The 13,854-nt window shown below is 37.4% G+C and overlaps 2 protein-coding genes across 2 annotated transcripts in view; one reads left to right on the forward strand and one right to left on the reverse strand.

Moving 5' to 3' along the window:
* The window catches only part of dctn5 (dynactin 5), a 4,109-nt gene extending 4,022 nt beyond the window's left edge, over positions 1-87 (forward strand). The window contains exon 6 of the mRNA XM_074655279.1: positions 1-87. This exon is cut by the window's left edge and continues 951 nt beyond it. The gene's annotated coding sequence lies outside the window, so the exon portion shown is untranslated.
* Positions 88-2,162: 2,075 nt separating this feature from the next.
* On the reverse strand, positions 2,163-11,863 carry hapstr1a (HUWE1 associated protein modifying stress responses a). The gene is made up of 5 exons (XM_074655280.1): positions 11,477-11,863; positions 9,869-9,949; positions 9,104-9,171; positions 8,676-8,886; positions 2,163-5,775 (listed from the first exon to the last, which is right to left on the reverse strand). Exons 1-5 carry the CDS (start codon positions 11,673-11,675, stop codon positions 5,459-5,461), a joined length of 876 nt encoding a protein of 291 aa, XP_074511381.1. The 5' UTR covers positions 11,676-11,863; the 3' UTR covers positions 2,163-5,458.
* Between the last annotated feature and the right edge of the window lie 1,991 nt (positions 11,864-13,854).

A 13,854-nucleotide genomic window follows, 5' to 3' on the forward strand; every position in this document is an offset into this window, starting at 1 on the left:
TGCCTTTGTCATTTTCTGTGATCATACAATAACCAGAACCAACATCTGAAATTGTGCCGCAATTAAATAAATATAAATGCTTGAAAATGTGGACTCTGCAATACAAAACTATCTACTTTTTCTGCCAATAACTGGGCAAGTTTTTCTGTCTCTGACTCCATAATATCAGCTCCTGAACATTTATCTTCAGTTAAACTGATTTCACTGTATGCTATGGGAAGAAAAAAGTCATGGTATAGTATGTCGAATACAATAAAAAAAAGTCATAGTATAGTATGTCGAAACAAAATCATAGTATAGTATGTCCAAAAAATATAAAACGTCAGTCAACGTATATAGTATGATGAATGACTGTATATACATATACATACAGTATATCTATATGTGCATATACAGTCACATACAGTATGTATACATACACTGTATATGTGTATACATACGTACATATACGTCGAAAAAAATCTGTATATTATGTTGAAAAAAGTCTAGTATCGTAGGACTAAAAGGGTAAAAGAAAAGTCAGATATACGTTTCACTTTTTTGATATACTATACTAGACTTTTTTCGACATACTATACTATAACCTTTTGAGGACTTATTTTTTTCAACATAATATACCATGACTTTTTAAACTTTTTTCAACATACTATATATATATTTTTTTTTTTTACTTTTTGCGACATACTATACAAGACTTGTTTCAACATACTATACTATGACTTTAACTTACCATTAAAAATGGAAGAATCGGCTTTAAAGATGTTTCATGAGGAAAGAAATGCATTCAACACATTACCTCAAGGATACACACTATGTTTTGGTAAGAAAAATAAGGGTAAATGACCTGTTGACCATTTGTCAAGTCCACTGCGTGCATGTGCTCATCAAAAAATTACTTCATACAGACAGACCGGACAGGACAAACTCAGGATAGCAGTTTTTATCAGAATGTGAGTTCTCATAGTTAGAGATGGACACTGACAATGCTACACTGGAGTATCAGAACAGGGTAACACAAACTTTGCAGGCTTGTCATTCTACATTTCCTCATCATGACATGTGGAAAAAGTAGATTTCTAATGCTGTCCTCTGGCACCACCTAATGGCTCAAAGCAGGGCTAAGATAAATGTCATTTCTGTGAGCCTTGAATAGCTCAGTCCAGAGATGAAGTCACCACAAACTCAGAAACCACTGCTCAGAGGTCTGAAAAAATATCCCAGACCTACCTCAGAGACAGTCCCACAATTTTTCAAATACATGGCTCAGATATTTTCTTTCACCTTCCTGTGAATGTCAACTAAATACATTATCTGTGCAAACCCAATGAGATATATCTTTTATGTTTTTAAAATATTAAAAGGCCCCTTTAACTACCAAACATATCAGTCAGTTTGGTCTTTCTTGCTTATGCATTATCTCTTGTGAAATGTTAATTTTCAGCCTTGGGACCTCCTTTGACAAAACAACAGAATCAAATACACTACAAATGGAAAATTCTTTTGCATGTCAGTTTATAGATAGGCGACCCCATGGGTCACATATGATGTTTGGCAATTTAAAATGTAATTTTGCAAGTCAAGAAAGTCACAGTTGGTTGTAGGTTTGTCATAGTATCATTTAGTTTTGTACAAAGGCATCGTAGCTTCAACGAGAGACGTCACTACACGACTTTGGGTGTGTAGTCTTTCTAATTATGTATTTTCAGTCTGATACTTCAAGTTTTCAATAAACTGTGACTTTCTTGACTTGCAAAATTATGTTTTAAATTGACAAATATCAAATGTGTGATTAATGGAGCAATTCAAACAGGATCAAAAAATGATTTGTCTCTCGCCGTTGACTATCATTCATATTTTCTCCGAAATAAGGTCCCATGGTGGTCCACCGGAAGGGGACCACCATGCTTCTCCATAGGGGAAACCTGTTCTGCAAGTTCTTGAGTTCAAAATACATCTGCACACTCAGAGGGAGAGTGACTTCATTCTCTGCTCAGGTAGACATTACTCCTCCATATCTTTACATAGCAAATAGTTGTTTGCTGCTATATTAATAATCTGAATATTGTATAGAGCGCCTTTATTCAAATCCGATTTTGAAAAGAGGCTACATAAAACAAAATCTCCATTTTCTTTCTTTTTTTTTAATGAAACAGTCCATCCAATTGCAACTCAATGGTTTTATTTATTTTACAATGTGAACCACATATATCATACCAACAATTAAATGTTAAGTATATAGATTAGCCATTTATTATTTTTTAAACAAATAAGTATCAAGAAACAGTTGATAATAGTGTTGGCTCCAGAGACACGTGGCATGAGTCAGCCTTTTGAAACAATGTGGATGAAGGCCGGTGACTGGCTCAGGGGAAGAAAAGAAAAACACAAAGTGCCCCCTCTATTATAACCAGGATAACCAATGGGATTCAACGCTGCAGGTTGAGCGGTGGGATTAGAAAGACGGCACAATCCTGCTCGTAGCCCAACTCTTTAGTAGCGTTTGGAGAAGAAAAAAGTCTTTGATAGTCTGAATTTTAGTTTATTTTTCCTGTCAGCAGACACTTCACATCTTCCCTTTAACGGACGTGTTGTCATGCAACAGAAACACTTGGAGGTTATAACTACTAATTTGTAACAACACGTGCCATTTGGTTTCAGTCGAGATTGCTACCAACGCCAATGTGGAGTGTTGGACACAAAACAGTGAGTAAAGTGCCTGGAGAAAGAAAAGAAACTAAAATATTTAAAATGCATTCCTCTGTTTTAATGAAGAGCGTGTTGACAGGCCGTCAGGATTCACTCCATCCCCAACACCATATTCTGCCATGAGCACTCTGCAGGGTCCCGCAGTCAAAAACTGTCTGATGGGCTCTAAAATGTGACTTTTAGGTTTAAGTTCCTATTCAAGAACATGGAGCCTTCCTATGTTCCCTTATTCACTAGACCTGAAGCTACCCAGAATTTAGACAGCATTTGCTTTTTAGATAGTTTTAAAACCAAGACCGACATGAAGCGTCACCATGAATTACTTGTTGACCCTCCTTCACAGTAAGCAGAGGCTCTCCTGTAAGCTAATCAAATCTCGCTTTTTTCCAATATGAGGTTTTCATTTTCATCAGTCTAATTCAGTGGTTTTCACTTGTGTGCAAGAACAAACGCAGAACTCTTGACAGAAGCGACAAATCTCAGTCTGGGTCTTTTTTTCTTTCACCGACAAGCCAGCAGTCATGTATGAATATAAAAGCCAACCTATAACGCAAAAATGAAATCTGTGACCAAAATGTAACAGAAGTTAAAAACTGGCATGCTTTATACAACTAAAGAAAAACCCACTTTCCAGGTCATAAAAAGGTGAAGGGGAGTGAACAAGTCAACAGAAAAAAAGGAGGAAAAAGAGAAGGAAATATTGACATCTCACAAGTCAGCTACAGCGGGTATTACAGGTACAGTTGAGGGCTTTACGCCCCAGCCAACTCACTGACAACTTACTGTATCACTACTATGGCAGGGTGTCACTGGAAATATTCAATTGGTTTGATAGCTAGACAACTCAAGATTGTATAATTTACGCTCTACCTTCCTATGCTAAATGACAGCATATTCCAACAGTTTATTAGGCCCCAAACAAGCTTAAGATATAACTCCAATAATCATTTGTTAAGACCCTATAAATGAATACAGTACCAGTTCATATTAATTGACAAACTGCTAAATATACCCACATTTCTGACTCATGCGATATCAGTGTCTCCTACTCCTCTCCGTTACAGAAGGATGGAAGGCAACAACCATTTCAAGAACGAAACAAGCCCAGAGTTGCGTCATCCTGTACCAAGTAAAATCAAAGCCATCCGTGTCTTATTAATGCACACGCCCCTTTATACAAAAAGCAGAGCGTCCCAACACCCAAGCCGACACTCTAACCAAATAATCCAGTGCCTTGTGTGCACTGGCTGGCTGGCATGCTCGGTGGGTCTGTTGAGAAACACTACCTTTGTAAACATCTGTGATTTATGCTTTCTTTACAGCACCGATTATCTCCCGATAAAAGTTAAATCATTTGTCAGACAGGGAAGGACTTGAGTCTTTGAATACAAGTAGAGCCCACAGCAGAAGCGTTCCGCAATCTGATCAAACACTTTTGAAGAGTTGTTGGAACCAGAGGTGTGCGCGAGGGCTCCCTTTCTAGTCATACCAAGTGTTTATCTAAGCAGCAACCTGCAAGTAATGTGTGGACTGACCACAAAGTGGGCCTGTTAAGGGCTGGACGAGGCTACAACTGGGATACAATGGAAGAGCCGATTTGTTTGCATGAGTTAGAGGTGAAAGCTAAGTGCAAAAATCCTTATTGCAACTCATCAGAATAATCACAAGATCACATAAAACAGCAGCTGCTTTCGTAATAAGACTAGGGTAAAAGGGGGGGAGAGGGCGTCGCAGTCAGCAAACGGGCTGTTTGACAAGCTGTATACACAAAGAAAAAAAAAATTCCTTTCCATTATCCTCAACAACAAAAAAAACAAGGTGGAGAAAAGAACGCAAAATTAACTTGGCTATCACTGCTGCAAACAGTGGCAAACAAACCTAGAATTTTAACACTGGTGGTTGAAGAACTAAAAACAAAAAGGGCGACAGGCTGAAACTAAATCAAGCCACTGTTGAAGCAGAGAATAAAGTTTCATGCCATCGACCGAGTAGCCAGAGAATTGTTACTGGCTACAAGCGGCAGATGTTGCAGGATGATGCCACAGATGTACTCCTACTGGGCGATTTAGCTCCACCACTGACAGGCAACGTCAACTGAGAGCTACAATGATGAAGTAACAGAAAGAACAGGTGGGGGGTTGTTTGACGCAAAGGTTGCGTCTCTGACAAGAGTTGGGTTCCGACATTTGCCGAGCAACTCGGTTCACTGAGTGAGACGATTTGATCATGGCCCTCACTTCCTTATTAAGGTGGTGGGTGAGGATGAGTGAGGTTACGGGAGGGAAGGGCACAAATGTGTCAAGGATCAAGTGGCTTTTACTTGTCAAGCAGCACAGTGCATGTTCACCCCTTTGAGAACTGTCTGCATCCCAGAATGAGTTGGTGTCTTCCTTCGTTGTCCCCTTTCCAGGGCGGCGTCTGAGGAGTGTGTGATGTCGTCCAGACCTCCGAGTCACACACACACACACACACTTTAAGTGTTCTGATTGCAGATCAGTGATTTGTAGTAATAGTGTGAGGAAAGGAGACAAGGAATAGAACTCATTCAACATCTGAATAAAACGAACCTTCAGTCCCTGTTTTCATTTTCAGCCCGGGTTCTTCTGCACAGCCAGGCATCCGAATGTCCGTCTGTCCATCTGTGCATCTGTCCCATATAAGCCCATCCATCCATCCCCCCTCTCATAGCCTTGGCTTTGAAGGCTTTTCCCCCCTCACCCCCCTCACACACACATATAGACAGGCAAGCAGATCAGATCATCCTGTTGCGTTTGTGTGTAGGGGAGTCTGTGATGACGTCACTACACTGGGTGGAGTTTCGTTTCCTGGTTCCTCCCCCTCCAGCAGAGGCGGAGCCTGTGGAGTCCAGATGCAGTGCCATCTCTTCCGAGATGAAAGTGTTCAGGTCGACGTCTTGGAGCCCGTTGCGCCTGCTGCGGCACACCGGCCCCGAGCCGGAAGAACCACCTACACCAGCACCACCTCCGTTACTGCTGCTCCCACTCACATGTGTGGGAGACCCTGGAGCGCCAGAGCGCACACTGATACTCGCCATGGCTCCACTCAGACCTGTGGAAGGAGGAGGAGACGGGATAGAGAGGAGAGAGAAGCAACAGACAAAAGGCATCAGTTGGAGACTACTGGATGAAAAGCTTGATCACGAGTTTTAAAGAAATTATCTCAACAGGAAGTTTAATGGCAGCTGCAACCATCCGTCTCCATTATTTACTGACTTTGCTATGAGGCAAGCTAGCTGTTATGATTTGAATGGAAATGGCATCCTGTCATGTCATGTTATTGAATGAACCATACACGTACATCAATGGGGTCTTTGTATGACTCCAAATGACAACTGTCTGAAAGTGGCATCGAAACACAGGGGCAGAAAGATGGTATGTGCATCTGCAATGCAAAAAATGTTTTGCATTGGCAATGCTTTACCATGTCACTGAGCGAAACTTGTAAGTAATCAACTCACACCTCATTTAAAGATGTAAAGGTCATGTCACTTTCTTCTCTCTGAGATATAACCGTTAGGGGCAAGGACACCGCAAGTAAACAGCTCTTTGACATGACTTAATCATTTGTCAAAGTCACTCAGTCAGGCTGTTATTTCAGTGTCTGTTTCTGATTCCATTTTGGATTTCAGAGGAGAACAGGAGTCAGGTTCAAGTTTCTTCAGAATGACATTGTTAGGATGTACAAAACAACATTTGGAGCGGCCATCTCACAAACACAAAGGTCATCACTTAGTGCCCAAACTTAGGTTGAACAAAACTACTCCAACAGCAATTTAAAAAAAACATGCAGGGCTGTGTTACGATTTCTGTCGGCAACTGTACTTCTACCTTTACGAGAGATGATAATGCGATAAACCAATCATGAAACCAAACTAAGAATGACAATGTTGTCTAAATGGTTAAGTATAGTATCTACTGCACTCATGATGAAGCTTTCTCATTTTTATTTCAACAGATAAAAGCCTTTCACACAGGTCCTCACCACAGCAGTGATGTGCTACACAACTGGTTTTGTGCTACATATTTGTTAGAAATACACACTGTATTACACACTGAACAACCTGTGAATCTGATTGTCTAAAAGAGTCACGGGTGCAGTTGACAGAAGTGTGAAAAGCAATTTGCCCAAAATGATTTTGTCACCAAGGTACCAAACGAATTATGTCGGCTCCACCACCCGTTAAAAAACGGTACCACATTTCTGTGCTTTACGGTATTTGTCCATCAACCAATCTCTACTAGTGTTTAATTATCCAGAGTGACTTAACTGACAAATCACTGCAAAGCTCTTTGGCCCAATATTTTGGTACACGCCGTCTATTTGCAATTTCTTTAGAAGAGAAGACCTACATTCACCTGCAGGCAACATCAGAAACGATTCAACATGTGATCCAAAGTATAGCATTTCCCCTTTATTATTGACACACTGCTAAAATTTCACACAACCATTAATATCCTCTGCTCTCTTGTTTCACAGAGTGCGGTGGAGCCTCTCCAGACACACATACACACACGGTGGGGAGAAGATAACGTTGTCGGTACCGGTTACAAACCGGCTCGGTAGTGAACGACGTGCTGACGGATTCAGTGTTTTTGTGGTTTTAGCTGAGCTAGACCAGAGAATATTCGGCTAAAACAGATCGGTGATGCTGTTTTGCCCCCATTGTTCTCTGTGAAGTTTGCTGGAAGTGATGTAATGCTGCTCCGGTGCGTTTTATGGTGGTTGGTAGGTGGTAGAATGTTATTTTCTTATAATGTTGCCAATATGTTGGTTTTGCAATTAACTAATACATCGTAACTCACAATGACAGACTGACATTTCAATAAAACTGAATGTTTACCCAATAATTTATTTTACATATAGTTGAGAAATGAGCTGTAGTCATTAATAGAAACAGTTTGTTTACTAATTAGGCATGAGGTGCATATTCACCCCAAGTACCGAAAAATGTATCGTTGTGGTATCGGTATAAAATTCAAGGTATTGGTATTGAAAATTTTCAAACGATGCCCAGCCCTAGTCCCAGCACACAAAAACAGCGGTGGTGAAATGCTAAACGGTATCTGATAACTGAGAAAGGAGACACACTGAAACCTCCTGACACAGAACGAACTTGTGTTTCTGTAACCTAAACCACCAAATGCCTAACATCATCCACCCTCAGCTACCCTTTAAAACGTGGGGACCGTCAGATAAAGTTCTGAATATTCATTTGCACCGGCAGCACACCAGAAATACAAACGTACTGTAATGTAACTGAATTACAAACAGACAGTTGCATCTGCATATTTGGAGGGGTCATTAACAAACTACTTGGCTTTTGATTTAGTGAGATGTTCCCACATCACACACAAACACGCAGACGTGCACACACACACACACACATACAGGAGAGGCCAAGAAGGTGAGGCCCTCTTTCACCACTCGCCAATACTTACACGACATACCCTTATCTCTGAGCCACATGTGGCAGTGTAGGATGACTGAAGGACAAGCGTGCTTTCTCACACACACAAACACACTCTCTCTCACAAACTAACTTTCTGTACTTCAGTGTTTAGACTTCTACACAATAATTTGTTCTACTTCAGGTGACAATATGTACCGTATATTAGTAAATGAGCCAGTTGATATATAAAAAGAAATGTTCAAATTAAATACCTCATCTCACAACTACTCTATAGAACATTGCCAAACGTTAAATCTATTAAATGTGTGGAATCAGTAGGTCCCACCACATTTTGAAGCATCTTAAGTGTGAGCATGCACACGCACAAAAACAGATATGCAACATTAGTAGTCCTCTATACTACTTAAAGACCAGCAGTACTACTGTTTTTCTATCAAACAATGTAGCTGCCTCCTGGGTTGTAAAACACATACCCGATAAGGTGGCTAGAAGGACCACTAGTGTGTAAAGGCGTGAGCCAGGCTTGCACTTAACTTACCATGCAGTGCTATGGCCTCCCTGAAGGGCTGGAGGTCTGCTTCCACAGATGAGCCGGTCTCAGCTGGTGAATTAGCCCGGCTGGGAGCCACCATGGCCAGCCGGGGGTTGGCCCTGCTACTCCTGTGTGGTGGTGCTTTGCCGCACAGAAAGCTGATAAGATCCTCTCTACGGATGGTTCTCCGGCGCTTTTTCACCCAGGCCAACATGTCCTGCAATCCATTACAAGAGTGAGCCGTCCATCAGTTAGACATGGTTTAATTTAATTAACAAACGCTAATGCGTTTGCTGTGTACACCTAATGTAGTCTGTAAGTACCTGTTTCCTAAATGTCAAACAAATATGACAGGGAGGTGTAACATCACAGTTTGCCCAGATACAAGAGAATGCAGGTGCCTAACAAAAAGGTAACAGAGGAACAAGACCCACCTTATTACGGCGTTGGTGGCCTATCTGGATGCCCCGATCAAAGCTTCTCTGATGGGCGTCCACACTCTCTGCAATGGTGAAAGACATCATAAAAAATAATCATCGTTCAATATCATGTATTCCAAAACCAAGCATAGATACATGATACCTTAAACAGGGACAATGTTTTGGTCCAAGACCAGAAACCATTAGGAAATCTTAGTATCGTGGGTAGTAATGTATATACCTTTAGTTCTGTATGTTGTTGTGAAAACATAAAAAAAACACGACTGGCACATTTTAAATCAACAGCAAATTACATCCAGAGGGTGTCAACTACTTACCACTCGCTAGCTGCTACTCTAACCAGTTTTTGGGAAGTAGGCTGCCAAATTAGGAGTCAAGTCCAGTACAATCTCATTCTTACTGCAACAAACCAGCTCTGTTTCACTGGTGAATTCCTGACATTGTTATAGACAGTTTTAAATGCAGTCTGTTTTCCTTTTAACCCTACAGTGAACATGTCTTTCACCGACACACAAAACCCTACTAGCCCTGTGACAGACCGATCAATATGGAGCTGATAACAGCGGTCTTGTTTACCACTTGTTGGATGAGCCTATCAATACAAACATGTCTACATTTACAAGTACAACGATAGCCAGCAACAGTCCATATTGATGAAAAGAAGCACAAAACAACATAGTCAGTGTAGTAGTTTCGCAGATCAATAAATCCTACTCTAAAAAGCACAAGGCTGGAGAGAAGAGGGTTGTGGTTAGATACCTTTGTAGAGGTTGGTAACTGCTGTTGCAGAGTTTTGAAATGGCACCCACAATGACAGGCCCTGCTGATGGCATACTCTGTCTGTGGGAGGGGAAAAGGAAATATGTTTGGTCTCTATACATAACAAGCACTCCTGAATGACCCAAAAGGACAACAATCAACATCTGAAAAGCACAACAAGCTTAGTGATTATAGGGTTTGAAGTGAAGATCATTTTCATTCGCCATTTTGTCTTGCATCTACAATTGCAGGGACAGAGTTTGGCATAAAAATAACTGTCATCCAGCGCTAGATGGCCAGCCTGGCAACCAGCCTGGCAACCAGCCTGTCGGCCAGCCTGGCAACCAGCCTGGCAACCAGCTGCTTTAGCAAGGGAAGCACCGACACGCCAACTTTAACTGCCCTCTCAGCAGTAAAGTTGCAAAGCCGTGTCAAAAACATGGATAGACTTAAAAACAAGTGGAGCTCTGTCTATGTGGACAGGGCATTTATTACACGAGCACCACATATTGTACACAAACCCAGTGTTTCCACAGTGAACCAATACTACCTCGCCATTTTGTGTGATTATAACGCGGGTCGCTGAACAGATCTGCTCACTCAGCAGCAAACAGGGCGTTTAGAGAAGCAAGAGTACAGCTCCGTGTTGTGAACTTTACGTCTTTTATAGCACATTTCAACAGCGTATCGTGCCCGGTGTAACGCTAAACAGATGGTAACGCTGACAGCAGACTGTCATCTGGGAATGTCGCGTAGCTACGATTGTTGTTACCGTCGCCATTTTGTAACTAGTCAGGCTAACGTTACGTTAGCTTCTCTCTGCTGCTGTTTGTCCTAACGTAGTGTCAACAAGACATCTTTACTGACCATGTTAACTTAAGCTACTTTAGTTATAGTCAGTCAGACTATGATGTGGTTGTTTAACAGTAGAGACAGGTGTGTAATAACACCTGGATTAGAGTTCATAACTCTTTTGTTGTCACTAAACTAACACAGCCATAATAATATACTCACTTTAACAGTCTCTTCTGCACTATATTCACTTTTGTTTTAATAGTCCTGTATCACAGCTGTTACCCTGCACTATATATTCAGTTTAACAGTTTTTCTTCATCTCCTTGTGTTGTTATATCTGGTATATTTCTTTGTACTTTGCACTACTAACTTTTATACTAACATGTTTTTGCACTATGGAGCTGTGATGCTTGAAACTTGACTTTCCCTCGGGATCAGTAAAGTTACTATCTATCTATCTGTCTATTAATGTTACCATCAGGCTGACTTTTCCAATTCCAACATACAATAGTGAATAAGCAAAGTAACTGTGGAAGGACTATCTTATCAAAACTATAAGTAGAAGGGTATACATACATGTATGTATACATCCGTTTCTAATACAGTTACTATCTATCTATCTATGAGCTAGCTGATGCTACATGTAGCATCAGCTGTAAACGTTACTCAGTACTGGGTTAGCTAACAAGCTAAGTTAGCATTCTGATGCTAACGTTCGTTCACAGTAACGTAGCCCAGTTGCTAACCAACGAGCTAACGGCTAACTAGCAATGTCACAGTCGCGTTACAGTTGTAGTTAAGACTGGTCTGGACCTTTGTATAACTGAGCCACCGCGGTGGCGGAGTTCTGGAAGAGGTGCCACAGTTTCTCTTGGTCGTTGTCGGCCTCCTCCTCGCTCGGCTCCCTCTGCTCCGCCTCGGCCAAGCACTGCCGCTCCCATTTTGAGAACCAGTGCTCGGGTCCGTGTTCCTGTATCTCCGAGTCTCCGTCTTCCTTCTTCTTCTCCTCCATTTAATGCGCTGAGTAGAAAATGCGCCTTTTAATGTGTTAAAAGAGGAATATCTGGGACACCGTGTACAGAATTATGTGAGTAAATCCATGAATACTGTTGGATTGTTTTAATATTTCGCTCTATAATAAAGCGTTTGAACCGCTACTACCCTCTACTACCATCTGTGAGGATTAGCTTAGCTAACTATTTCTCCTTAGTCGCCGACGTCGGAATATATACAACGCAGACTACCCTGTTGGGCAGTTCATCCCGCCCCATTATGCTCAATGTCAACTGCGATTGGCTACATGAGCACTGCAGGGCGGGCTCGAGGGCTCTGCTCGGAATCTAATTGGCTCTCAGACACGTCCGTCACAGTATTGACACAAAAGAACCACAGTGAAAATTCTCTATTACTAAAGCTTGCGAGAGAGTGCACGTTCAGTCGTGAAAACTGCTCTGTTAGAATATTATATTATATTATATTATACTGTATTATATTATATTATATTACATTACATTATATTATATTATATTATATTATATTATATTATATTATATTATACTATATTATATTATGTTTTGTTATGTTATGATATATTATATTATGGTATGTTCTATTATGTTATGTTATGTTATGCTATATTATATTATATTATATTATGTTATGTTATGTTATATTATATTATGTTATGTTATATTATATTATATTATATTATATTATATTATATTATACTATATTATATTATGTTTTGTTATGTTATGATATAATATATTATGGTATGTTCTATTATGTTATGTTATGTTATGCTATATTATATTATATTATATTATGTTATGTTATGTTATATTATATTATGTTATGTTATATTATATTATATTATATTATATTATATTATATTATACTGTATTATATTATATTATATTACATTACATTATATTATATTATATTATATTATATTATATTATATTATATTATACTATATTATATTATGTTTTGTTATGTTATGATATATTATATTATGGTATGTTCTATTATGTTATGTTATGTTATGCTATATTATATTATATTATATTATGTTATGTTATGTTATGTTATATTATATTATATTATATTATATTATATTATATCATATCATATTATATTATATTATATTATACTTTATTATATTATATTATACTGTATTACATTATATTACATTACATTAAATTATATTATATTATACTATACTTTATTATATTATATTATATTATACTGTATTATATTATAGTATATTATGTTACATTACATTACATTATATTATTTTATACTATATTATATTATTTTATGTTATATTATATTATATTATATTATGTTATATTATGTTATATTATGTTATGTTATATTATATTATATTATACTGTATTATATTATATTATATTATACTATATTATATTATGTTTTGTTATGTTATGATATATTATATTATGTTATGTTATATTATGTTATGTTATGTTATATTATATTATGTTATGTTATGTTATATTATGTTATGTTATATTATATTATATCATATCATATTATATTATATTATATTAAATTATATTATATTATATTATACTATACTTTATTATATTATATTATACTGTATTATATTATATTATATTATGTTACATTACATTACATTATATTATATTATGTTACATTACATTACATTACATTATATTATATTATATTATATTATTTTATACTATATTATATTATTTTATGTTATGTTATGTTATATTATATTATATTATATTATGTTATATTATATTATGTTATGTTATGTTATATTATATTATGTTATGTTATATTATATTATATTATGTTATGTTATGTTATATTATATTATATAATATTATACTACAATATATTACATTATATCATATTATATTATATTATATTATACTTTATTATATTATATTATACTGTATTACATTATATTACATTACATTAAATTATATTATATTATACTATACTTTATTATATTATATTATATTATACTGTATTATATTATAGTATATTATGTTACATTACATTACATTATATTATTTTATACTATATTATATTATTTTATGTTATATTATATTATATTATATTATGTTATATTATATTATGTTATGTTATGTTATGTTATGTTATGTTATGTTATGTTATATTATATTATGTTATGTTAT

The sequence above is a fragment of the Sebastes fasciatus genome, chromosome 13 (genome assembly GCF_043250625.1).
Source record: "Sebastes fasciatus isolate fSebFas1 chromosome 13, fSebFas1.pri, whole genome shotgun sequence".
Taxonomy (NCBI): domain Eukaryota; kingdom Metazoa; phylum Chordata; class Actinopteri; order Perciformes; family Sebastidae; genus Sebastes; species Sebastes fasciatus.

Coding starts and splice junctions, on each gene's coding strand:
- hapstr1a (XM_074655280.1), bottom strand. CDS start 11,675: ATGGAGGAGAAGAAGAAGGAAGACGGAGACTCGGAGATACAGGAACAC. Junction 9,950..11,476: donor GGTGGCTCAGTTATACAAAG/GTCCAGACCAGT, acceptor CCCCTCCCACAG/ACAGAGTATGCCATCAGCAG. Junction 8,887..9,103: donor GCCACCAACGCCGTAATAAG/GTGGGTCTTGTT, acceptor AATGGATTGCAG/GACATGTTGGCCTGGGTGAA.